This window comes from Erinaceus europaeus, chromosome 7 (genome assembly GCF_950295315.1).
Source record: "Erinaceus europaeus chromosome 7, mEriEur2.1, whole genome shotgun sequence".
Taxonomy (NCBI): domain Eukaryota; kingdom Metazoa; phylum Chordata; class Mammalia; order Eulipotyphla; family Erinaceidae; genus Erinaceus; species Erinaceus europaeus.
In genome coordinates this window covers 78,421,825-78,443,086 of record NC_080168.1, presented here as the reverse complement: position 1 = coordinate 78,443,086, position 21,262 = coordinate 78,421,825, and the positions used below count along the sequence as shown (strand labels likewise).

Sequence of the window (21,262 nt, the reverse complement as noted above, 5' to 3'; positions counted from 1 at the left end):
CAATGACAAGAATAATAATAACCACAACAATGATAAAACAACAAGGGCAACAAAAAGGGAAAATAAAAAAAAAGTCTTCAGGAGTAGTGGATTCATGGTGCAGGCATTGAGCCCAGCAATAACCCTGTAGGCAAAAAAAAATTTTTTAATGTGATATATGTATACATGATGGAGTACTACTCAGCTGCCAAAAATGGTGAGGTTGTCTCCTTTGTATCCTCTTAGATAAAACTTTAAAAAATCATGTTGAGTGAGACAGGCCAAAAGGAGGACAAATACAAAATGATCTCACTTATAAGCAGGATTTACTAAAATAGGGATAGAGAGGGAGAGCACAAAGTGAAACATGGACAGGACATGGTGTCTCACACCAAAGCAAAGGACTTGGATGGGAGGAAGGAAAGGGTGAATAGGAAGAAAACTCTGGGGGGCTATTTATAATGAAACTGTATGTATAAGTCACTGCGCTGTAAAGCATTAACCCCCTCAATAAAAAAAAGAGATCAATATATTAGACCAGAAACTCTAAAATTTATAGAAGAAAATGTTGGTGAAACTTTGCAGGGCCTTCACATCAAAGATGTATTTGGAGACTCAACCCCTGGGCATGGGAAATAAAAACAGGAGTAAATAAATGGGATTGCATGAAACTAAAGAGCTTTTATACCTCAAAAGCAAACTACACAAGGATAACCAGGCAACCCAGTAACCAGGCAACCCAGATATTTGCACATCACACATGAGACTGATATCAAACATCTGTACAGAACTGGTATAGATCTACAAAAGAAGTAAAAACAACCCAATAAAAAAGTGATCCAAGGGGGTCAGACAGTGCATCAGGCTAAGTGTACATAGTACTAAATAGAAGGACTGGCACAACGATACCAGTTCGAGCTCCCTGCTCCCTACCTGCAGGGACACATGCACCCCTACGTTCATAGCTGCATTATTCACAATAACCAAAGGGTAGAAGCAGCCTAAGTGCCCATCAACAGTTGACTGGATAAAGAGGTTATGGGATATATTCCATGGAATATTACCCTGAGATTAAAAAAAAAAAAAAAAAAAAAAGATATTGTGTTCTTTGGGACAAAATGGATGGAACTGGGGACCAGGCAGTGACACAAAGGGTTAAGCACACATAGTAAGAAATGCACGGACCTGGACCCACACAAGGATCCCGTTTGAGCCCCCAGCACCCCACCTGCAGGGGGGTTGCTTCACAAGCAGTGAAGTAGGTCTGTAGATATCTATCTTTCTGTCCCCTTCTCTATCTTTTCGCCCCTCCCAATTTCTCTCTGTCCTATCCAATAAAAATAAAAAGGAAAAAAATGGTCATCAGGATATATGGATTTATAGTGCAGGCACTGAGCCCCAGCAATAACCCTGGAGCCAAAAAAAAAAAAAAAAAAGGATGGAACTGGAGGTAATTATACTTATTGTAATAAGTAAAGAGATGAAAGATAAATACTAGATGATTTCACACATATGTGTAATCTAGAGATCTTATTTACATAAACTTGTGGTCCCCACCCCCCAAAAAAAAAATCAAAACAAGTCAGAAGCAATGGAACTGTTTGTAAGACTTGTGAGAATGATGGTGGATGGTGGTAATCTACAGAACTTTGGTGGTGGGTGTGGAACTATACATTATAATCTTATAATCTTGTCACAAACTATTAATAAAAAATAAAAATTATTTTTAAAAAACTACTTACCTAGAAAATACCGAAAAGAATGACAAACTTAACTTTTACTAGGTGGTAATGGCAACCCTAGTAAATTTGCTATCTCTTATGAACTTTCCTGGGTAAAGGAAAGTTGAATAATAGCTGAACACCAAAAGTGTCATCCATCTCTACAAATAAAGAGGTGTGTATAGCAGAAACAGGCTCCAAATTACCAGAGAGAGTGTAGGTTTTGAGATCAGTTCTGAAATATAAAGTCCGGAGGAGGTAGCAGTAAACTGACACTTAAAACAATGAATTGCTAAGTCTGAACTTACATTCTAGGCAACAAATCAAAAAATCTTAAATCAGTTTGTTCTTGACTTGCCTTAATATAGTTTATAAATTTTGGATGAAGAACTTCTGTTCCATGGGTAAATTGGTCTTTTTCTTCTCTTGAGTTGGCAATGTCACTCACAAGGGAAGGCTCTGGTTCAAACTGCTGATGAAATTCTCCTAATAGGAAAGTAGCAAAGAAAGGCAGAAAGCATGACTTAATGAACAGAAGAACAAAACACAGACGGTTCTCCACGTATTATCTACTTCAGTCTTCTATCTTATCTCTTAAGTGGTATATAAAGAGCAAAGCAACAAGATTTTTTAAAAGGAGAAAGAAGAAGTGAAAAGAATAATAATAAAAAAAAACTGAATTCAAAAGTGAAGTCTCTTTATGACTTACTTCCTCATGAAATAAATGTTGTTGTAAGCAACAGAGAAAAACAAAGCATAAAGAAAAATTTTGTGTTCTCAGTGATATGTAACAAATAACGATTTCAAAGACGAAATTCAACAAATATTTTCTGAGCCACTACTAACTGGCATATACTTTGCTAGACATCTTTGAGATTTAAAAAAATGATTCCTGTACTTATGCAGTGAACAATTTCAAGAAACTGTGGGGGAAGAAATTAAGACAAGAACTATAAATTTTAAGAACACAAGATATGATTATGAGGGCTGGGTGGTGGTATGCATGGTAGAGCACATACTTGACCAAGAGTGAGGATCTGGGTTCAAGCCCCTGGTCTCCACCTGCAGTCAGGAAGCTTCATGAATGGTGAAGCAGTGCTGTAGATGACTTCTCTTCTCCACCCCCTGACCCCCACCATCTCACCTCCTCTCAGTTTCTCTGTCTCTAAATTATAAAACAAACAAAAAAACAAACAACAAAAAAAAGATGGTCACAGGGAATGTTAGATTCACTGTGTAGACACTCAATCCCAAAGATAAATCTGGTTTCAAGCTCCTGGTTCTCAACTGCAGGAGGGGAAGCATAAAAAATAGTGGGGCAGTGCTGATGATCTCTCCCTCTCTCCCTATTCCTCTGTCTCTATTTAAAAAAAAAAATTGAAAAAAAGGCCATGAAGGAACAATGGAAACGTTGTACAGGCACTGGAGCTCCAGTGATAACTCTAGTGGCAAAAGAAAGAAAGAAAGAAAGAAAGAAAGAAAGAAAGAAAGAAAGAAAGAAAGAAAGAAAGAAAGAAAGAAAGAACCTATTAGTGAGTCAGTTTGGTTATGAATTAGTTCTATGCTAGTTATACATCATGACTCTGTCACAGTTCAGTAAGTATTTAGTCTTTAAGAGTTGCCAAATAGGAGCAGTCAAAACTACACCATAATGTAATGTTGATAAAAGCTTTTCACTGGACAGGCTGGGAGTATGGATCAACCTGTCAACACCCATGTTCAGTGGAGAAGCAATTACAGAAGCCAGACCTTCCACCTTCTGCACCTCACAATAATGTTGGGTTCATGCTCCCAGAGAAATAAAAGAATAGGGAAGATATCAAAGGAGGGGATTGGATATGATGCTCTGGGGGTAGACACTGTGTGGAAATGTACCCCTCTTTTTAAATTTAAAAAAATTTTTTTTTCCTCCAGGGTTATTGCTGGGCTCGGTGCCTGCACCATGAATCCACTGCTCCTGGAGGCCATTTGTTCCCCCTTTTGTTGCCCTTGTTGTTGTAGCCTCGTTGTGGTTACTATTATTGCCATTGTTGATATTGTTTGTTGTTGGATAGGACAGAGAGAAATGGAGAGAGGAGGGGAAGACAGAGAAGGGGAGAGAAAGACAGACACCTGCAGACCCGCTTCACCACCCGTGAAGCAACTCCCCTGCAGGTGGGGAGCTGGGGGCTCGAACCGGGTCCCTACGTTGGTCCTTGCGCTTTGCGCCATGTGCGCTTAACCCACTGCGCCACCGCCCGACCCCTGGAAATGTACCCCTCTTATCCTGCAGTCTTGTCAATACTTCCATTTTATAAGTAAAAAAAAAATTTTTTTTTTTAAAAGCTTCTCACTGGTGCCAGGATATGGCACACTAGTTAGAGAGCACAATTACCAGCTGTGAGGACCTGGGTTCAAGCCCCCAGTCTCAACCTGCAATGGAAGAAGCTTCAGGAGTAGTTAAGTAGAGGTGCATATCCTTTCTCTTTCCCTCTCTATTTCTTTTTTTTTTTAGTATTTACTTATTCCATTTTGTTGTCCTTATTGTTTTATTGTTGTAGTTATTATTGTTGTTGTTGTTGGATAGAACAGAGAGAAATGGAGAGAGGAGGTGAAGACAGAGAGGGGAGAGAAAGATAGACACCTGCAGACCTGCTTCACCGCTTGTGAAGCGACTCCCCTGTAGGTGGGGAGCCAGGGGCTCGAACCAGGATCCTTATGCTGGTCCTTGTGCTTTGTGCCACGTGTGCTTAACCCATTGCCTACCACCCGACTACTCACCCTCTCTATTTCTATCAGAAAAAAAAAAAAAAGGAAGAAAAAAAATGGCCACTGGGAATGGTGATACAAGAACCAAGCCCCAGCAATAATCTTGGTACGAATAAGTAAATAATTTTTTTCTTTAAAAGCTTCTCACCAAGATATGAAATATATTGGTTTTGTATAGCTTTCTAAGCTATGCAAAGCATATGCCTAATGGTTATTTGGTGATTATTAAAGAAACACAATTCTAGAACTATAGACGACCTTAGAGACTACTCATCTAATTATCTCATTAATACGTCAGGGACTTATGGTCAATTGGCTGGTTCAGAGTCATATCAACTACTGGACACACGTCTTTACTACACTCTGAGCCTCCAGTATAGTTAGAAGTGAGGATTCAGCCCATAGAAATCACACCTAATCAAGCCTCCAGGATCTTCTCTTTCTGGATTGAAACAGAAAAATTTGAAAAAGCTAGAAATCTATGTTCAAAATGGTGGAGTAAAAAGATGAAAGTAGTTTATGTCCTTGAATCACTGCTTGAAGTTGCTTGTCAATCACTAACTTCCAGATAAATTTAATTTGATTAAGTTAAGGGAATAAGATCTGGGCCAGAGAAATTGTTAAGACAGTTATGCAAATAACTTTCATCGCTCAGAAGTCCCAAGGTTCAATCTCTGGCACCACCACAGGCCAGAATTGTGTAGTACTTTGGTAAGAAAGAGAAAAATAATAAATCTGGATATTTCATGTGTCATAAGATCTGGACTCATCATATATATTATACATCAATATTTTCTTTATAAGAAGGCGCTTACAGAGAGAGAGTGGTGATACACTTGGAAGAATGTACATGGTAGAATCTGTAGTTAGAATCAGAACAGTATGGGGCCAGGTGGTGGTGCACCTGGTTGAGTGCACATGTTACAATTCTCAAGGCCCTGAATTCGAGCCTCTCATCTCCATCTGCAGGGGGAAAGCTTTTCAAGTGGTGAAGCAGTACTTCCGGTGGCTCTCTGTCTCTCTTCCTCTCTATCACCCCCTTCCCTCTTGATTTCTGGCTGTCTCTATCCAGTAAATAAATAAAGGTAATAAAAAAATAAAATAAAAAACAAAAAGATGGCTCAAATTTAAATTAAAAAGAAAAATTAGTACAGTACCTAGTGCCTAAGAAATATTCAGGGTCGGGGAAAACAGCTGTGTGTTAATAGCACAGTGTTTGTATGCCTGAGGCTCCAAGATCCCAAATGCAATCCCTAGCACCGCCATAAATTAGAGCTGAGCAGTGCTCTGGTTTCCTGATCTCTTCCCCCCCATAAACAAACAAACAAATAAGTGTTTTGTTTTGTTTTTTGCCACCAGGGTTGTGGCTGGGGCTTGGTGCCTATACAACAAAAACAATGTTCCTGGTGGCTATAACCACCCCCCCAACTTTCTTTTTATTTAACAGGACAGAGAGAAATTGAGAGGGGAAGTGATAAAGATAGGGAAAGAGAGACATCTGCAGCCTTGTTTCGCTGCTTGCCAAAGTTTTCCCACTGTAGGAAGGGAATAGGGGCTTGAATTCAGGTCCTTATACATGATAACATGTGTACTCAACTGTGTGCAATGCCACCTAAGCCCAAACAAATCTTTTTAACATATATATTCAATACGTGTTATCATTGTGAAATCTACAATAAACAGAATTTCAAACTTAAAAACAAGTACACATCTTTCATTCTCAGACCTTTTGGTGGGCTAAGGCGATGGCAAGAATCTTCCTTGATGATCTGTTCTTCTTCCATGATATTTGACATTGGCACATTGAGGCTAACTGTGTCTTCATCAGAAGGCTAAAAAGAAACAGTTCACTGCTTCATTTAAGGAACAAGAGCTGGCAAAGTCTATGAAGTGAATGCTGTGATAATGAAATACTGTGTCCTCAAGAGGAAAAGACACCAGATACAAAAAAAGCCAATTTACCTAAGTTTAAAAGTAGGCAAAACTACTCTATTGTGTTTGCATACGATAAGGGGCTGCTCTTGGGTAAGAAGGTGAGCTCATGAGTGGGGCTTTCTAGGGTGCTGGTCCAGTTCATTTTTTGTACTGGTCTCTGATCATATGGTATAATCAAATCCATCCAGATACTACTCCATACTTCTCTCTACACAATTGTCCATTTGAGATATGATAACACTGATTCACATAATATATTAATTATAGTAACATAACATATTAAAACATACAATGTAATTTGACATGTATATATGTTGCCAACTGATTACCACAGTAAATTTAGTAGACAGACATCACTAACATGCTTATTTCTACTCTATGAAATGATTTTAAGGTATATTTTCTCTCTCTCTCACTCTCTCTCTGTTTTAGTAATTTTCAATATACAATAGTCACCAGCAAACAGTAACTTTAGGACTTATTCATCTTAGACATAGAAGCTTGTGTCATTTGCCATCTTCACCCCATCCTACTATTACACTCTACCTCTGGCAGCCACTCACTCTTTTTTTATGAGTTTATTCCCTAGTTTCTTTTTAGATTTCTATTTCTTTCAGATTCCATGTGTGTGTTCACTTCGAGAAAATTCACAGAGCTGATATGTATGTACTTGTCTTTATGTGGTTTGAGTACATCTGTCAGGTAAGCAATGGTATTTTCCGGGCCACGTGGTGGCGCACCTGGTTGAGTACACAGGTTACAATAAGCAAGGACCCAGGTTCAAGCCCCCGGTCCCCATCTACAGGGGGAAAGCTTTGTGAGTGGTGAAGTAGTACTTCAGGTGTCTGTCTCTCTCTCTCTCTATCTCGTTATTTATCTCAATTTCTGGCTGCCTCTATTCAATAAATAAATAAAGGTCATAAAAAATTAATGATTTTTTCTAACATTAAAAGCTATTCTCTCATGTTCCAGGACCCTGGTTTGAGCCCCCACTGCCCACCTACAGGAGGGGAAGCTTCATAAGCAATGAGACAAACACTGCAGGTGTCTCTCTGTTTCTCTCCCTATCTCTGTCTCCTCTCTCAAATTCTCTCTGTCTTATCAAAGAGGAAAAAAAAAATAGGAAAAAGTGGCTGCTGGGTGGATTCCCCAGCCCAAATGATAACTCTAGTGGCAGGAGGAGAAAGAAAGAAACAAAGGAAGGAAGGAAGGAAGGAAGGAAGGAAGGAAGGAAGGAAGGAAGGAAGGAAAGAAGGAAGGCCATCTCAGGATATTAAAAAGGGCTATATAACATCCGGCAGAATAAAATAAGAAGAAAGAAGAAAAATACACTATCCCACAAGACCTAGTTCTGCACAGTAGTTTTAATAGTAATAGTAATCTGAGATCTGATGACAACATTTAACAAAATGGCATTAAGTTCTCACACAGCATTTCTCAAAAGATGTAGGAAGACAGCTTCTCATTTATTTACCACGTATCTTATATGTAGCATTAAGCTCTAGTTTATTTCCCTCTATTAGACTGAGGAAGATGCAATAAATATACAGAAATGCCAAGTGATTTAATACTTAAAAGGAACATGTGTTCTGTGTGATTTTTGGAATAACTAAGTAATCAGAGTTACATCTCTTTGGCTCTTGTTTCCCACAGTGACTGGGTGAAGTTCATCCAGATAATGCATGATGCTGTCATAAATGAAATATGAAGGTTCATTTATCTCCCTGTATTTTCATTTCAGTACTCTTAATTAGTGAGAAGCTTTCCAAAATGACAGGAAATGGGAACCTTCATAAAGCATATTTATTTTTGGACAGGTGAACAAATTGTTCACAAAACTGGCAGAAAGAAAATGTGTATTTCATTCATTTGGCAAGTATATCTTAACCCTCTTAATTTTTCATTATCTTAAGCAACGTATGTTCTAACTTCTTAGTGACAAATACTAGACCAATTAGAGACAAGAGTCACAGAAAGGAAGGAGGTGGGATTTCTGAACCCCACAATGAGATTTAAATAGGATTCAAGGTTAACTGACTGCAGATGGTAACATACTTGCTAACCCTAGTGAAAATAGAAAGCTTATTCAGGGTGAGATTCTTGAACATTCTAAAACATAAATATCTTAGGAGTGTTCCGAGGCAATAAGTCGATAATGTGAGACAAGAGGAAGAAAAAGAGGAGATTTCTGCACGTTGTTTTGTTGACTACATTCATTTCTACAGTCCTCCTTCCACCCTCATCCCTTCTTAAGAATTTAGCAAAATCCCAAAAATATACATCTAGTTTAAAAAGAAGGAAAAGAGAAAACCCTTAGCCTCCTTTTAGTACATTAGCATCCTACTTACACTAAGTGAGAACAAAAGGATAATGAAGTTCTTTGTGCAATGTTTTATTAATGAACCTAATTATCCTTAGAAGACAGATAAAGGATAAAGCAGAATCTGTTTCAATGTAATAGAAAAATCAGCTTAGGGTGAGTATTTTTGAAACAATGGCACATTTCAGGAACTTATGAGTTTTAATAAAGCTACAGGAGATGAATAAAATACAACTTATAAAGCAATGTATTAAGTATTTGCTCCCCCTGGGAGACAGAGTCAATGATTGCTGTTTCGTTAAAGTCATTTTTCTTTAATTGGCACTGGCCTTTAGGGCGTAGGTGGATGTGGGGTTGCCAACTCTTCTTTTAAAAAAATGTGCTGTATTAGAAAGACTTTTAAGGTGTCCTATTTTTAAAAGTACTCTGCTTTTAAGCACTTTATGAAAAGAATCTGACTGTCTTAAACTAGTCATGCAATCTCAGAACTGGAAGAAGACATTTTCCCAGAATCTACAAAGGAAAAACAGAGATTCCTGTGAAGGCCTAATTGACATATTAATTATATCTTCAAAGAGTATTACAACTTTTCAAATCTCAGTAACAATAAAGACCCACAAAGTTCCCTCAAAAGAGAAAAAGCTGATTAAGATGTCATGCCCTGATTCCCATACCTTTTAGCTCCCCTAGTCCAGAAGCCCCATTTATTGACATACTAGTGAAATATTTGGGGGATCACATAGACTATACATGACAACAAATATGCTGAGTTTACTTATAACCACTTCAGGAAGCTCTCTAAAGTCTAAGCTGTCTTATCTTACAAAAAAAAAAAAAAAAGCTTAATTCATTACCTGAAAAGATTACAATCTCCTTAGAGTTTCAGGAAAACAAATATTGCTATAAAACTTATGAATATACATTAATATATTTCCTGTTGCCAAACTACCAAAATACAATACACATTTGATTATTTGATTGGTGAACATTTATTTATACATGTGTATAAAAACACATTCCTAAATTACTCTGTCACTTAAAAACAAATATACCTATAAAAATGTCTCACAGGTACTTCCATACCTTGTTGTCATTGTCATTCCACAATCCTTACTAATATTCAAAAATATTCTTGATAATGTGGAGGGTGAGGAGAATGGAAAAGAAATAGGGACCTCACTCCTGAGAACTTTATAAAATATTTAAGATGCAGACAAAACTAACAGTCGCTAATATTTAAATAACACTCGGGCACTTTCAAATGACTTTCACAAACATCATTACATATTTTCATGTAGCTGTGTTACTGCCCTTTACCAGGAAGGATTTCAGTGAATGTAGGCCAATAATTTAGCTTGAAGCTCTGGGGGTAGGGCATGAGGAGGGGAGAATCTGATCATAAACTTTACCTCTGTGGCAGATAATCGCTTATCACCATTGTCACTTCCCACACCTGAATCAGAATCCTTCTTGCTGGGGTAGATGTCACCAATATTAAATTTGTTGAGAAAAGAAAAAAATCAGAGTCACAAAGTTAATAACAAGATATATGAATTTATATTCACATAACAACTTCACAGTACATATTTTATTATCATAGGCAACAAAAAGGACTGAATGGGGGCCGGGTGGTAGTACAGTGGGTTAAGCTCAAATGGCACGAAGCGCAAGGACCGGCATAAGGATCCTGGTCCCAGCCCCCAGTTCCCCACCTGCAAGGGAGTCACTTTGAAAGCAGTGAAGCAGGTCTGCAGGTGTCTTTCTCTCACCCTCTCTGTCTTCCCCTCCTCTCTGTATTTCTCTGTCCTATCCAACAACGACAGCAATGACAACAACAATAATAACGATAAGCAACAAGGGCAACAAAAAGGAAAAAACAGCCTGCAGGAGCAATTGATTTGTAGTGCAGGCACCAAGCCCCAGTGATAACTACTGAGGCAAAAAAAAAAGAGAGAAGGACTTAATGAAAACCAAATGCTTCTACTGTCCAAGTAGAGTGCTGCCTAAAGGGATTTATACTTCAACCATGTGGCTTGTTCTTCAAAACAGTCAATAATTTTCTTATTCAGTTCTATTAAAAAAAAAAAAAAAGTAAAAATGGCCTGCTTGCTTTTAGCTCTTTTGTTCTAAAAGGATTTTTATCTCTTATGTGGTTACTTCCAGTAATTGTATAAACCCATATCCAGTGATGAAATAAACTTGAGAGTATGTATATAAAGATACTATATATAATAATATTACATGTATATTTTTGTCATTATATGAAGATGTCATGATAGCAGTTAAGATTTTAAGTTACTATGTTTAGTCTTCAGTGAAAAATTAAAAGTTTCTACAGTGAAGACTGCTTTAAAACAGCCTGGGGTGGGGGATGGGTGGTAGTGCACTGGGTTAAGTGCACATGGCGCAAAGCTCACGGACCAGTGAGTAGGTGAGTAAGGATCCCGGTTTGAGCCCCCCCCCCCCCACGTGCAGGGGGTCGCTTCACAAGCAATGAAGCAGGTCTGCAGGTGTTTATCTTTCTCCCCCCTTCTCTGTCTTCCCTTCCTCTCTCGATTTCTCTCTGTCCTATCCAACAACAACAATAGCAATGGCAACAATAACAAGGGCAGTAAAATGGGGGGAAAAAAGGCCTCCAGAGCAGTGGATTCATAGTGCAGGCACTGAGTCCCAGCAATAACCCTGGAGGCAAAAAGTAAAATGAAATAAAACAAAACAGCCTTGGGGTTCATGAGCTAGCTCATTGGGTTGGGTGGTCTCCTTGCCATGAATGCAGGCCAGGTTTAAGTCCCAGAACAACGAGGGAGGCATCAGGAGAAGCTCTGATACTGTGGTGTCTCTCCCTCTCTCTTTCCCCTCTTCCTAAATGAAAAAGCAGCCCAGGAACAGTGAAATTATGCATGTGTGAAGCCCTGATTCTTCAGAAAAGAAACGTCAGAACTGTATTTATGTATTCAGAATGGGAATTCAAGGACTGATTTAAGGCACAAAAAGTTTAAGGACAAATTAGAAGACTTTAATATTTCCATTAAAAAACAAGAAATGACACAGATTTTGGACACTGCATTTTAAAGAGAATAATAATTGGCTGGGCCAGTGAGATGTTTCACCTGAGAAAGTGTCTTCTACTACATGTATGTACCCCCAGTTCAAACCAAGCATGCTTTAGTGCTATGATATATTTCCTTCTCTCCCTTTGTCTCGTTTTTCTCACTCTCTCCAAAAAAAGGTACCTGTAGATTGTGTTTAACAATTCAGAGGAATATTAAAATTTAATAATAAAAAAAGACATGCTGGGGGTCAGGCGGTAGCGCAGCGGGTTAAGTGCACGTGGCGCGAAGCGCAAGGACCAGTGTAAGGATCCAAGTTCGATCCCCCAGCTCCCCACCTGCAGAAGAGTCGCTTCACAGGCGGTGAAGCAGGTCTGTAGGTGTCTATCTTTCTCTCCCCCCTCTGTCTTCCCCTCCTCTCTCCATTTCTCTCTGTCCCATCTAACGATGACAACAAGGGCAACAAAAGGGAAAATAGACTAAATTAAAACAGATAAAAAATATATATTAAAAAAAGATATGTTTAAACTGAATATGGCTATTTAAACTGATAAGTAAAAAAGAAAACCTTATATTTACATATTTTTACACTGTAGACCTTACTTATAAGGATACACACACACATATATGCATGTACACACATAATAGTGAAAAGTGGTAAAATGTAATCAACAGCATCAATTTTCTGTCTTATCCCCAATGTTACTGAAATTCTTGACTATACATTGGTTAAGTGAAGCAAAGAGAGCTGTGCCTGAGCTTAAGTAAGTTCTAGACAGGGGTTCTGAGTGACAACCAAGACATTTACCTGTCTTCCACATGCTGGTGTAAATGTGGCTTCTCCATTGCATGAAGATAAAGTGAGTCGGCTGTCTTAATCTGGCAGGCTTGTATGCTCAGATACTTGAAGATGTGCACTTTGCCCTTTGTACAAATCTATAGGAAATTTCATAATACACATATTTTTAATGTCAAAACTAAATTCTAGATATCTGCTTCTATATTTTAACATTTGCATTTTCATTTTAAGTAACAGTTTAATAATGCATATTAAACCTGACCTGTCTAAAACACATAGGCTGGAGACACAGCATAATGGCTGTGCAAAAGGCATTCGTGCCTGAGACTCTTGAGGTACCAGGTTCAATTCCAGCCAGCATCACCATAAACCAAAGCTGAGTAATCTCTGGTTGGCCTCTCTCTCTAGCTCTTTCACTAAAATAAACAAAAATATTTTATTTAAATGTTAGGGATTCATCTCCTTCAAACTGTACTTTAAATAGAAAACCATATTAAAGCAATCTCTTGTTCCTAACTATAAAACTCTAACAGGAATGCATTTAAGTATAAATATTTTTTAAAGTATAGAAATCAGATAGCTGATCTATTAATATTCCAATTGTAAAAGTGATGTAACATTTTTTGGTTCTCACATAATAGTTTAATATTTGAATTATATCTTTAAATATTAATATTTCTAAATATTTAAACTCTATTTTCTAGAAAACACTAATATTAAAAAAGTAATATTTTACTTCTTTTGTAAGCCATGGAAGTATTTCAGCTGTATATAAAATGATAAAATAATAAAACACAGAATTCTGGAGTTGCAGTATTGATGAGAGTGAGCCAAATGCAAGTGAATGGACTTCTTAGAACTTAAGACAACTACAGTTAGATCCATCCAAGGATTTATCTTCTTAGAAATTGTGAGTACTGATGATAACATCTAATACAACAATAATTCAGCAGAATATATATATTTTAAAAATCTCTGTCCAGAGTTATCTAGGCACCACTGGTGGCTTTTTTTTTTTTTTTTTTTTTGGCAGGGTGACAGTTTTACTTCAAGACCTCTCACCTGGGCTGGCGGAGACTGCAAAGGGTTATTCTCAAGCAGTAACACTTGCAATTGCTTCATCTCTCTAAAGCAAATGGGAATCACGAGCACTTTATTGCAGGAAAAGTCAAATTTCACCAAGGGAAGATCTACTAGTTCTAAAAGAAAAACAAAAACAAAAAAAAAAAGAGAAAAACTCAGAAAGCAACAAGGCTAAGTGGTCCAAACTTCTGAAATTGTCTGCTTGTCAGGAAAAAAAAAAAAAAAAACATTTAGCACAAAAAAGCAAGTTGTACAACAGAACTGGATAGTATGTGTTTATTAATATTTTATCAAGAGATGAGGGACCAAGCTCACTTGGAGTCTAATAATTTTAACTTGTTTTGATAAGAGATGGAAACACTTAACATTAACAGCATCTAGCGTTTAAGGGGGATTTTATTTTAGCAAAAAAAATCACAAAGCCATACTACCCAAGACATGTTTACATTTTCACTTTAAAATATTTTCAAGCAATACGGTCCATTATATGAATAATACATTAATCGCAAAAATATTCTTATCTATTAAATGTATCCAGGCCGGCTGGATATCAGAGCTAGCTTGAAGAATATGTGCATGATCTTAAACTCCATTTTAAGAAACATATGCTATCTAATTCAGAATTTTGCAAAACGATCACTGTAATCCTGATTTGATGAGGATTTATCCTGCTGCTTTTTAAAGTCATCTGTAGCTCCACAAACAAGGCAGAACATTATATTTAGCTTAAAATCCCCACCCAGTGGCATAGTAAACACTCAGAAATTTCAAGCATTCCAACTGACATCAGCAGCTGCTAAAAAAGAGTCAAATATATTCCATAGAGCAAGGAGCTGAGCAATTCCAGATATGTAAGGTGACATGGGGCAAATCACCAAGATTTCTGGGCAAGAAGCTACAAAGGGTTCGTTTCAGAATGGAGTCTCACCATATTGGCTACAGAGCAGCCTGTTACCGAGTGAAATGGCACTCCAGAGTTCCAAAGCAGAGGAACCAAAGGAAAGAATAAATACCTCCCCACCCTCACCCCCAAGACTGTGGTACTTAGCTAGACTACTTCAAGTTCCACCAACAAAGACTCACTTAGCAACCAGTATTTCTTCTTGAATTCTACTTACTCTGGGCATGTTCAGGATTCCTTCTTTCACACCTTAACAAATACTTGGTATTAAAGAGAGGAGTCAGTGGGACTGCCCTGTTTGTTAAAACAAAAGCAGAAAATTTTCCAACTCAGCAGGTCCCAAACTCCAGAAAATTTCCTTGTGGTCTGGGAGTTATCAAAATGGTTAAAGCGTTGGACTCTCAAGCATGAGGTCTGAAGTTCAATCCCCAGCTACACACATACCAGAGTGATGTCTGGTTTTTATCTTTCTCATTAATAAATAAATAAAATATTTTTTAAAAAAGAAAATTTCTCTAGTTTGTGTGTGTGTGTGTGAGAGAGAGAGAGAGAGAGAGAGAGAGAGAGAGAGGGAGAGGGAGAGGGAGAGGAAGAGGGACAGGGAGAGGGAGAGGGAGAGGGAGAGAGAGAGAGAGGGAGAGAGAGAGAAGAGAGGAGAAGAGAATTTTTCAAATGACTCCAACCCATAGAGAGAGGGGTGGGGGATTTTTCAAATAACTCCAACCCAGCCTACCTCAAGCCTGCTAAATGATTTACCTCAGACCACACTAGCCTGGAAGTGGTCCTGATATATCAGCAGCAGGAGAGGAAGAAGGAGGAGGTGAACCTAGAGAGTTAGCATGGAACCAAGAAAAGTCCAAAGGGAAAGTAAGAATGCTTTCCACTCCCTAGTTTGCTTCTAAAAACAAGAGTAAGAATCAGAGGTATTATATATAAAAGGAGTATCTCTCTGCCTTAACCCCTAGAAGTATTAATATGTCTATGTTTACTTACTAAATTTGGGCTGGCTATATTAATGACAAATTTAGCTGAATTCTCAATCTTTAGTAATTTTTTGTCATAAAAAAAATCTTTAAAAATAATTACCAAGGACTAACTTCCTAGGATACATAGAGGAGAAAGGAAGCAGCTTAAAAGTAAAGGAGGGGCTAGGTAGAGAACAAACATTATGATATGCAAGGACTTGGCTGCAAGTCCCGGTCCCTACTTGTAAAAGGGGGAAGCTTCAAAAGCAGTGAAGCAGCACCGCATGTATCTCTCTTCGCCTCTTTATCTCTCCCTTCCCTTGCAATTTCTCCCTGTTTCTATCCACTGTATAATAAAATATTTAAAAAATAAAATTTTAAACGTCTCTTTATAATGGGAGTGAATAAAGAATGACCTTAACAATGACTTTTTTAGTGTCCATTTGAAATGCAATTATCATTAAGTTTAATAAAACTAGGGCCTGACAATGTTTTTTGTTTATTTGTTTTTGTTTTTGGCCTCTAGGGTTATTGCTAGGGCTCGGGTCCTGCACCACAAATCCACTACTCCTGGGGCTATTTTTTCCCCTTTTGTTGCCCTTGTTGTTTTATCGTTGTGGTTATTATTATTGTTGTTGTTATTTATGTAGCTGTTGTTGGACAGGACAGAGAGAAATGGACAGAGAGGGGGAGAAAAAGACAGACACCTACAGACCTGCCTCACCGCCTGTGAAGCAACCTACCTGCAGGTGGGGAACCAGGGGCTTAAACCGGGATCCTTACTTGGGTCTTTGCGCTTTGTGCCTGTATGTTATTAACCCGCTGCACTACAGCCTGACCCCAGGGCCTGACAGTTTTACAAGAAATTGGGGAGGGAGTGATAATAAGTCAATCCCATAAAGAATCAAAAGCAAAAGGACAGACACAGGGGAAAAGGAAAAAAACTTAAGAGAAATGATGAATGGCTACATTAATTCTCTATCTGTCGTGATTCTAGGAAGAATAAAGTATGATCTCCTCACTGCAGTAGTAGCAGTAAACCACCACAAAACTGATATGAGTAATTAGGCCACAAACATTTTACCCTCCCCAAATTGAAAGCATATGAAGGTATTCACAAAGCAAAACAAGTAAGTAAGTATGAAAAGTGTTTAAATTCAGTGCCTGAAAACATATCAGTGCTCTTTTGATAATAGAGTTCACTAGAGTGAAGTAAAAGGAAATATGATATTCAGGAAATTACTTAAAAGGAAAAGAAATTTTGCCAGTAAAATGAACTTTTAGATTTGGATGTAGTTTTAAATATTGGAGCTAAAAAAAAAACATAATTAGAAAGTTTAAGAATTATAACTGATTTTCTAGGGAAAGGAATTTTTCCAACGTAAAAGATTAAGAAATGAGGGGCCGGGCGGTGGCGCACCTGATTGAGCACACATTACAGTGTGCAAGGACCCAGGTTCAAGCCTCAGGTCCCCACCTGCAGGGGGAAAGCTTTGCAAGTGGTGAAGTGGTGCTGCAGGTGCCTCTCTGTTTCTCTCCCTTTCTATCTCCCCCTTCCCTCTCGATGGCTATCTCTATCCAATAAATAAAGATAAAAAATTTTAAAAGAAACAATAAAAAAAGGAAATTTATAAGAAAAAAATTAAAAGATGAGCTATGAATCCACTGCTCCTGGCAGCCACATTTTTTCCATTGATGTTGTTGTTGCTGTTATTGTTGTTGTTGGATAGTACAGAGAGAAATTGAGAGAAGAGGGGAAGATGGGGAGAGAAAGATAGATACCTGCAAGGGGGGCTGCTTCACAAGTGATGAAGTAACTACTTGACTTCCCTTTCTTGGAATTTCTATACTATTGCCAGCAACTGTGAAATAATTGCACTAAATTTTCCTTTTGAAAAGGAGAATCTGTGGGGAATGGGCAGTGGCACCCCAATTAAGTGCACATATCACCATGTGGAAGGACCCAGATTCAAGGCCCACACCCCCCTCCCCACCCGCAGAATGGTGAAGCAAGTCTGTAGATGTCTATCTTTCTCTCTCTCTCCTTGTCTCCCCTCCCTTCTCAATTTCTCTCTGTCCTGTCAAATAAAATAGAAAGAAAAAAAAATGATAGACAGTAAATAAAAGTCCTATAAAGCAAATTATATTTTATGAAATTTATTTTCTTTCAGGAGCTTTTTTTTTTTTTTTTTTGCTGAAAATGAAATGTTACAAATCAAGGAAGGGACAAATCAAAATGCTGGATCAAAATCCTAAAAATCAGACCACTCTCAAATAGCTCTATTAGCATCAGATGTTGTTTCCAGATAAATATGGTTTTACTTTAAGATGTGTTTTTCTATTTATGGCTGAAATCAGATATGTTTATAGTGTCCCTAAGTGAAGATGATGGAAATATGTGGTCTCTGAACATCAGAGTATATTTTGGATAACCATTCCATGTTCTACTGCTCCTCAGTTCATTCCTGACTCAGGTCCTAAACAAGAATCTTAAAGATTCTTTAGGATGATCCTCAAAGTTTTGAATAGTACAAAATTTCTGTATCAATACACTTAAAAAAAACAACTTCTATTCTAACACAATGTATCAGAGGAGTTTATTCTAGAAGCTGCAGCTAGCAGGGAAAAGTCAGCTAGACACTGGCTCGCTGAGAAGGGTCAGCATTTGGTAGGGTCTCTCAATGTTGAGATGAAGAACTGTCCTTACTTCTAGCCTTCAAAGATCTGATAAACTATCAGCACCTCAGCTCACATATCATTGCAGTAGGGCACTGCTTCACCTGAAGCATGGTTTCTGGACACAGGGCTTCCTGAGACCCAAAGCTAGACACACTGACATTTGTTTGTGTCTATAAGAACAAATACATCAACCAAACTACCAGATGGATGTCCCAGAGATTCACATGTCTATATAATGCACAATACATGTGGCCTCCTATTGTGAACTAAATTGTGTGTTCCACTCCCCCCTCGTCCCACTTATGTATTAAGACTCCTATTTCTAGTATCTCAGAATGTGGCTACATTTGGAGACGGGGACTTCATAGGAATAATTAAGTTAAAATCACTCTAAAGTCATGTGGCTGAGTCTGAGCCTATATGGATAGAATCCGTGCAAGAAGAAAAGATAAGGGAGCTGGGCAACAGTGCACCAGAATAAGCACACATAGTATAAAGTGCAAGGACCTGCTCAAGGATCCCAGTTTGAGCCCACCCCACCCCTCTCCCCACCTACGGGGGGAGGGGTGTGTTTTACAAGTGGTGAAGCAGGTCTGCAGGTATCTTTCTCTCCCTATCTATCTTCCCCTCCCCTCTCAATTTTTCTCTGTACAATCCAACAGAGGAAAAAATGGCCTCCAGGAGCAGTGAATTCGTATTGCCAGCAATGAGCCCCAGCGATAATCCTGGAGGAGGAGGAGGAGGAGGAGGAGGAGGAGGAGGAGGAGAAGAGGAAGAAGAGGAAGAAGAGGAAGAGGAAGAAGAGGAAAAGGAAGAAGAGGAAGAGGAAGAAGAAGAGGAAGAAGAGGAAGAGAAGAAGAAGAGGAAGAGGAAGAAGAAGAAGGAAGAAAAGAAAAGAAAAGAAAAGAAAAGAAGAGAAAAGAAAGAAAAGAAAAGAAAAGAAAAAAAAAAAAGAAAAGAAAAGATCAAGAAAAAATATGGTAACGCATCTGTCAGAGTGTACATACTACAGTGCACAAGAACCCAGGCCTTGATCCCCAACTGCAGAGGGGAAGCTTCACAACTGGTGAAGCAGTGCTACAGTTGCATTTCATCCTCTCTCCTCTCTGTCTCCCCCTTCCCTCTCAATTTATCTGTCTCTACCAAATAAATAAATAAATAAATGATTTATTAAAAGTATTGTGTGACCTACTGTGTATTCTATAATTCAAATACTTTAGGTTATGGGAAAAGTAATGACATTCTTTTCTGTTTTTTATACAAAAATATTTCATGACTTTTTAAGAACCCAATAATTGCATGATAGACTCAGGATAGGTAGGATTAAACAAAGCAAAACAAAAACAAGATAAGGAAGGGTACAGACTAAGAGAAGAGGATCTACATGCCAAGGAGAAAGGCCTTAGAAAAAAACAATCAGCTTCTGAAACTGAAAAGAGAAATTTTAGTTAAGTCACTCAGTATGCAATACTTTCTTTTCTTTTCTTTTTTTTTAAATATAGAGTCAGAGAGGCAGAGAAACAAAGAGTGAAAGAGATCACAGAACCCAAGCTTCCTTCAGTGCTGTGGAAGCTGGGCTTGAACCTAAGTCATACACAGGGCAAAGGAGCACACAGTGCAAGTGAGCGATATTTCACTGACCCAAGTATGCAGTGCTTTGTTATGCCAGCCTGAACAAATCAAACAACACTGGGCCAGTCTTACACAGGGGAATGATTCCAATGTTGGATCTCGACTGAAGGTATAGTTGGAATTGAGCTTTTCTGTTATCGGCACATGTAATTCAAATCAAAACCAATATGAAGAGATTAGACCCTGAGCCACCTCTTTCAAAAAGTAAACAAAAACTAGTCTTCATATTCACCATTAACCACTAACTCACCCCCCCCTTTTTTTTCTTTCTTTTTTTTTTACCTTGTGGTAAAACCCTGAGGTAATTTCTTCTCACATTCAATTCTCGCAGCGATTTCAACTGACCTATCTGCTGGGGCAAGGCTGTGATCTCGTTACAGCTGACATCCTGTATCAAAGCAAAGAGAAAAATCATAAATATCCTTTTCCAGGTAATTCAGACTTGATTCAAATGTTTCTTAAGATATTTAAATATTCAGATAATTACACAGGTACACTTTTACCTTAATGTGAAGGTCCCTAAATCAAGTAAAGCTTAGCACAAAGAAGGCAAGTTCAGCATACTAAACATTCTCTCTCATGAAATAACTTTATTTGCCACCAGGTTTATCACAGTCTCAGTGCCTGTATGATTCTACCATTTCTGGTAGCCATTTTCCCCCATTTTCTTTCTGTTTGGCAGAGGTTAAAAAATAAAGACAGAGGGGGGCCAGGTGGCAGCACATCTGGTTGAGTGCACATGTTATAATGTGCAAGGACCCAGGTTCAAGTCCCTGGTCTCCACCTCCAGGAAGAAATCTTCATGAGTAGTGAAGCAGTGCTGCAGGTGTCTCTCTATTCCTCTCCCTCTCTCTCCTCCTACCTCTCAATTTCTGGCTGTCTCTAGCCAATAAATAAATAAATAAATAAAAATAATAAAAATAAATAGAGAGAAAAAGAAAAAACAAAAAGAATGTGAGTTCCTTGTAACACTGCTCTATCACTCATGAAGTTTCCCCGCCCTGCAGGTGGAGACCGAAGGCTTGAGTCCAGAGCCTTGTGCATGTGCTCAGCTCAGTGCGATACCATGCAGTCCCTTCGTGCAACAACTTTTTTTTTTTGCCTCCAGGATTATTGCTGGGGCTCGGTGCCTGCACTATGAATCCACTGCTCCTGAAGGCCTTCCCCCCCACCACCATTTTGTTGCCCTTGTTGTTATTATTATTGTTGCAGCCATTGTTGATGTTGCTGTTGGCTAGGACAGAGAGAAATCGAGAGAAGAGGGGAAGGCAGAGAGGGAAAAGAAAGACACCTGCAGACCTGCTTCACCACTCACTTATGAAGTGACCCCCTGCCCTGCATGTGGGGATCCAGGGCTTGAACTGGGATCCTTATGCTGGTCCTTGAGCTTCGTGCCATGTGCACTTAACCCACTGCACTACCACCCGCCCCCCAACATCTTTTAAGAATT

The 21,262-nt window shown here is 38.5% G+C and overlaps 1 protein-coding gene across 4 annotated transcripts in view; it reads right to left on the bottom strand.

The window, feature by feature from the left end:
* The window catches only part of LRCH1 (leucine rich repeats and calponin homology domain containing 1), a 256,069-nt gene that overhangs the window by 69,861 nt on the left and 164,946 nt on the right, over positions 1-21,262 (bottom strand). For all 4 annotated transcript variants that reach the window (XM_060194835.1, XM_060194837.1, XM_060194836.1 and 1 more), the window contains exons 4-9: positions 20,095-20,200; positions 13,615-13,751; positions 12,562-12,689; positions 10,113-10,176; positions 6,175-6,280; positions 2,059-2,186 (exon numbers count right to left, since the gene is read on the bottom strand). In XM_060194835.1, coding sequence (XP_060050818.1) covers positions 2,059-2,186; positions 6,175-6,280; positions 10,113-10,176; positions 12,562-12,689; positions 13,615-13,751; positions 20,095-20,200 — 669 coding nt within the window. The remainder of the gene's footprint in view (positions 1-2,058; positions 2,187-6,174; positions 6,281-10,112; positions 10,177-12,561; positions 12,690-13,614; positions 13,752-20,094; positions 20,201-21,262) is intronic.